The 5,912-nt window shown below is 50.3% G+C and overlaps 1 protein-coding gene across 1 annotated transcript; it reads right to left on the bottom strand.

Annotated features, from left to right (window-relative positions):
* Nucleotides 1–325: 325 nt before the first annotated feature.
* On the bottom strand, nucleotides 326–2,893 carry GUITHDRAFT_105872 (hypothetical protein; the record flags this gene model as incomplete). Its single annotated transcript, XM_005835191.1, has 10 exons — nucleotides 326–382; nucleotides 509–649; nucleotides 924–983; nucleotides 1,260–1,310; nucleotides 1,498–1,575; nucleotides 1,908–1,998; nucleotides 2,051–2,101; nucleotides 2,159–2,294; nucleotides 2,381–2,516; nucleotides 2,747–2,893. The coding sequence occupies 10 exons, from the start codon at nucleotides 2,891–2,893 to the stop codon at nucleotides 326–328; spliced, it is 948 nt and encodes a 315-aa protein (XP_005835248.1).
* Between the last annotated feature and the right edge of the window lie 3,019 nt (nucleotides 2,894–5,912).

Here is a 5,912-nt window from a genome sequence, read left to right as displayed (position 1 = left end):
AGGAGGAGGAAGGAGCTAAGGAGGAGGAGGAGGAAGGAGCTAAGGAGGAGGAGGAGGAAGGAGCTGAGGAGGAGGAGTAGGAGGAGGTGGAGGGGAGAACGAAAAACGGCACACGACAGGGATGTAGAAAGGAAAGACGTGAAGTTATATGAGTAGGAAGTGGTCAAGAAGAAAGAAGCGGAAAGGACCTTGATAGTCAGGTTTGCAGTTGCGTTCATCGTCTCAATGGCCTGCAGTCGTTGTTGCAGATTCTCTTTTTCCGCTTTCCTGTTCGTGTTCTTGTCAGAAGCTGAGGTGATATCTGATTCTTTCCCTCCATTCTCACTCACAGCTTTTCAATGTCTGCAGTCATTCCTGAGATGGTAGCTCCCTGCTTTGAGATCTGCCGAAATGAATTGAACAACAAATTTCCTCTCCTCCTCCTCACTCTCTCCTCCTCCTCACAACTCATCGCAACGTTCCTCCTCCACTTCCAGTTGCCTCCTCCTCAAACTGTCATGGTTTTCACCTTTGTCGCCCACAGCAAGGACGTGAACCGTCTTTGCGTATCCCGCAAGTGGTCGAACTTGTTGAGCTGAGCAACGCGAGCTTGAAAGATGTCCACCTCGTCCCTCAGCGCTTTCACTTCATCCGCCTGCTCCTGCGCGAGCTGACTTGCCGTCAGGAGGAGAAAACGGACGGAGAGGAGGGAGGAAGATTAGAAGAGGACTGACTGCATATCTGTGAAAGAGGATGAAAGAATGATCGAAGAAGGAGGGCAGGTTGGGAACGGCAGGAGAGAGGGAAGAAGGAGAAAGGATCAATGCGGAGGAAAGAAGAGGAGGGAGGAGGGAGGAGGGAGGAGGGAGGAGGGAGGTGGGAGGTGGGAGGTGGGAGGTGGGAGGTGGAAGGAGGAAGGAAGAGGTAGGGATGGATTTAGTCACCCGGGTGAGATCGTCTCTTTGCTTTCGGATCAGCTTCACGTCTTTGCTCAGATCCTCATTCTTGAGTTTTCGAGTCACAAAAACCAAAAAGAAACAGAGCCATGAACAGGCAAGTTGAACGTTCAGACAAGGAGGGAGGAAGAACAAGGAAGGAGTTTGGAGGAGGAAGCTGACGGAGGGAGGTTGGAATGAGAGCAAGAGCAGTAGCAGACATTTGAGTTGGAGCAGGATTAAGAGCAGGTTTGAGAGGAGGAAGAAGAATGTGAAGACGAAAGGTGGAGGTATTGACTCGTTTCCACATGACAGTAGAAAATTGTCCTCGGTTCCAACACATACCACAGACTGCAAGTCTTCGCATCTTTGACGAAATATTTCGAGTTCATAGCACTGAACAAGCAAAACAGTCAGTATTCCTTGCTTCATCAATCCCTGCCTCCTCATCTTCTTCCTCCTCTTCTCTCCCACCCTCCATTCTTCTCATCCTCCTCCTCCTTCCCCTCTCCTCCTCTCCCTTCCTTTCTCCTCCCTCCTCCCTCCTCCCTCCTCCCTCCACCCTCCTCCTCTCTTCGTCAACCTTTTGTGTCATCTTCTCCAGCTGCAGCATCAGCTCATTGTTCTTTCTGACCTCTGCCGTCAACTCGATCTCGCGACTCTGACTCGCAAAACTTAGAGGGAAGCGATGGAGGGAGAAGCGAGGGATGGGAGGCAGGCAAACAGAGTACGTGTTAGGAGAAAGGGAGAGAGACGAAGGAGGGAGGGAGGGAGGGAGGGAGGGAGGGAGGGAGGGAGGGAGGGAGGGAAGGAAGGAGGGAGGAAGGGAGGAAGGGAGGGGAGGAAGGGAGGGGAGGAAGGTAAGAGGGAGGGAGGTAAGAGGGAGGTAAGAGGGAGGTAGGGAAGGAGGGAGGGAGGGCATGCGAGGGTGAAGGGGGAAGAAGACAGGAGAGAGCAGATGGGAAGGACGACGACTGTCAGTCCCCTGCTCACTTGAATGATATTCAACTTGCTGCTCAGCTCAGCTTGTGCTTGAATCATCACTCGCTCTGCCTTGACCGTCTTATCGACCTCGTTCTTACACCTGCAAAGGATTTCTGAGAAGCAAGCTTCTTCCTTCTCAGCTGAGTTCTTACCTGGCGATCAGGATGTCATCCTTCTCAAGAATTGACTGGAGCTCGGACACACTGCCGCGATCTCTCAGCAAGGTGAAGAGGAGAGGAGAGGAGCGATGGATGGATTACATGGGAGTGACTGAGAACAGGTAGTAGAGTCTGTTGTCCTCTTCAGGATCTCTGTCCATTGCCTCGAGAGTTTCAGCATCTTTGTTGGTGTAGACGAATGTTACAAGCTCCTTCACCAATGTTGACATGCAATCTCCTGCCATGCATGGTCACTTCCTGCACAATATTTTCACATGATCACTTCCAACAAAACATCTTCACGCGCATCTCGATGCTCCTCACCGTGAATGTCTTCGTGCACTCTGGCAAAACGGAAGAGAAGATCGACTATCACTGCAAGCTTCACTTTCTCCTTCTCAGCTCTCAGCCTTGCGGTCTCCTTCGCTTCATTCAGCTTCGACAAGGTGAACCTTGAAATCTGAAAGGTACATTTCAATCGTGAAATCTAAAACTCAGTATTCAATCTCTTGTTCTAATCATATCCATCGTCAGCGAAACATTTGCCTCCCACCATGACGTGACGCAGGATTGAATAAAGAGAGCAAACATCAAAGAATAACATCTTGAGCACACTGATCGCAATGTTCACCAGACAATCACACAAGTTTTCATATCAAACAGGTCTCGTGGCTAAAGCCGATGCTTCACCGATTTGAAGTTTGAGAGATCTGTCAGGTAGCCGGTTATCCACTGCTTCTCAGCACTGTTGAGATATCTTGAGCATTCAGGAAGCGGTTTCTTGTCAAGGAAAGAGATCATGTCAGAGATATGAGTGAAGGATGAACTTGCTCTCATCTCACTTCAGCAAACGACAAGGATGTCTTTGATGTTGGGGTTGCAGACATTGGACGACTGGGCAAGTGACTTTTGCTCGGACCTGCTCCACACGTATCATAAGAGGCAGCAACAAAACAATTATCTGCAATGCAGAAAGAAAAGAGACATGAGAAATATCATGCAGCAATATCAACACCAGAGCAAATCAAATGTATTATCATCATCATACAACAGGAAAAACTCACCTGAAATGAGCATGGATTGTGAAGATACAGGAGAAGGGGTTCGCAACAAATCATATCTCATTTCTGAGTGCGACAGGCGCCGGTGGTGCATTTGCGCAAGGATCTCTTGATTGATTCTTTGCTGAAAGGGGACACCAATACGATGTTTCAAGTGCTCAGGTGAGAATCTGTTCATCCACAGTTCGTCCTTGTTCCGAATGCTCCTTGCATCCCTGCTGCGCTGAACTTTCCTCTGCTTCCTTGTCGTCCTTCTCCTCCTCCTCTACGTAACATGCTTGATGTGCTCAACTCAGTGTGAATTACTTGCAGCAAAATTCCTCTTCCTCCTTCCCATCCGGCCCCATCTTGCACTTTGTCCCTCTCCTTATCCTCCGTAGCTCCTTCCTCCTCTCTCCTGTTCTCCTCCTCTCCTCCTCTTCTCCTCTTCTCCTCTCTCCTCTTCTCCTCCTCTCCTCTCTCCTCTCTCCTCTTCTCCTCTTCTCCTCTTCTCCTCCTCTCCTCCTCTCCTCCTCTCCTCCTCTCTCTCTTTCGCTTTCTCTTGCCTTGCTCCCCTACCAACAAGATATCAGCAGATTCAGAGCCGTTGACAACTCTGTTTGACTAGATTTGATAGGGTAGGGGTACCTACCGTGACCCATTTTTGAGTTCATTCTTGACTGTAAAATAGGGGGTAGGGGTAGGAGAAGCAAGGGTGGTGTAAGAGACTCTTCCCGGACAGGAGTAAAGGATGTGTGTATGGGGGGGAAAGAAAAACATCAAGAGGATAGGAGGGAGACAGGGAGGAAGAGGTAGGGAGGTAGGGAGGCAGGGAGGAGAGGGAGGAGAGGGAGGGAGGGAGAGGAGGGAGAAGAGGAACAGTGATCAGAAAGAGGAGAGGAGGAAGAGAGGATGAAGAGCACAAAGTAGCAGAAGCGATGTCTCATGCCAAAAGAAGGAGCTCAGCACGTTAGGGCAAGTGGATCATATTATGATGGAATGTATGATATAGAGGAGATCGTTTGCTACCTGGGAGCATGGCAGTGACTTGTCTAATGCAGGAAGCGATGGAGGGAGTGGAGGAATAGTTGGAACAACAAATAGGCATCAGCTCGTTTCAGTTCAGGAGGAGGAAGGGATGGTAGACGCCAGTCGATCCTTCAGCGCTTCGGAAGAACTCAAGGGGCGGAGGCTGAGGAGCGCAGACATCGTCGGGATGATTAGGAGGGAACGACAGACGAGGAAACGGGCTCAGTCACAGCTAGTCAGTCTCCGATCCTCCCTTGCATTTACTCCCGCAGGATCTCTCTGGGAGGAGGGTGGGGCAGGAGAAGGAGAAGGAGAAGGGAGAGAACGAGGAGGAGAAGACAAACCGAAACTCTATCGTAAGCCTTCCCTCCTCTCCTCTTCCTCCTCTCGCGCGCAGCGAAAGAGTTTCCCTGACTTGAGCGCGGCTCGTAACGAGAGCATCGATTTGCTTGCTGGGAGACTTTCCATGGAGGAGCCGTTCTGGAACCGGAGGAGTGCCATGCTCTCCATACGCGCAGGGGCTAGCTCCAGGAGTTCAGGAGACTTGCAACCTGGAGCACCGACAAGAAGTGGAGGAGGAAGTGCGGGTGCTGGTGCTGGTGCTGGTGCTGGTGGAGGAGGATCGAGGGCGTTCACGAGTTCCAGCACAAGGCTGCAAGCGGCGAGCGCAGAAGAATGGAACCAAGTGTGTCAGGTGAGGACGAGGAGATCAGGATGAGCAGGACGACGAGGACGAGGGAGAGGCGAACGAGGAGGACGAGGATGAGGAGGAGACAAGGAGGGAGGAGGGGGGAACACGTTGGGAATGAAAGCGAACAGGAGGATGGAGAGGAGGAGAGGGGAATTGACTCATGGGAACAGAACATGCTCCTGAATGTCGTGAATGCTCGAGACACGAATAGGAGAGAAGGAAGAAGTGCAAGGAGACTAACAGATATCACAGCTGTAACATCCATCATCATACTCTCCTACATTCTTGATCCCCTTTCCTTTCGTTTTCATCCTTGTGTTCATCCACTGCCCTCCTCCTCTCTATCTCTGTCTCTGTTTCTGTTTCTCTCATGCACTTCATCCTCCTCAAACCTCTTTGCTCCTCTTTAATCGTCCAAGATGCTTCGTCTACTCACTTTTTATGCAGGAGAAACCAAGTTCCTCTGTTCTGCGACAATATCTTCCCAAGTACACCAAGATGTTCAACTTGTAATGAACTTGGAAAATCAGATGCGACGACCATGTCAAATGAGATGAAGAAGGAAAGCTGGGTATGGCTTGTGTGGTAGAATAACTAGGATGAATGGTTAAATGATAAGTGATAAGTTTAAGTGTTAAGATAGCGAGATTTGAGAAGAGGAGATTCAAGGCTTGTTAACAGTGTGCAAAGTAATGAATATGATCATGATATCAAACATATCAAACAGGAGGAGAAGCGGTGAACAAGGGGATACAACCTCTCACACCAACTCTTCCTGGTGTGTTGTCAGATTATCACAGGCTGGACTTCAGCTGGAGTCGGCTGATTTTCCCGCCCAGCAGCGGGAGCAACTGCTCCTCCTTGTCAAAGATGCCGAACCTTGACAACTGCTTGTCAAACTCTCCCAGCTGTCAAACTCTCCCCCCAAAACGACTCACATGCCCCCGGTATGCAGGAAGAGAACATCCTTGCCCAGCAGCAGCTCAGGAGTGCGCATGAGACCGTGGAGGCCGCAAAGTGCCTTACCACTGAAAGATGGCCAGTGCAAAATCAGAGGGCGAGGAGAACAAGGAGGAGAAGGAGGAGGATGAAAAGG

The sequence above is a fragment of the Guillardia theta genome (genome assembly GCF_000315625.1).
Source record: "Guillardia theta CCMP2712 unplaced genomic scaffold GUITHscaffold_22, whole genome shotgun sequence".
Taxonomy (NCBI): Eukaryota; class Cryptophyceae; order Pyrenomonadales; family Geminigeraceae; genus Guillardia; species Guillardia theta.
The sequence above is the reverse complement of the archived record's forward strand: the minus strand, read 5'-3'. Positions and strand labels throughout refer to the sequence as shown.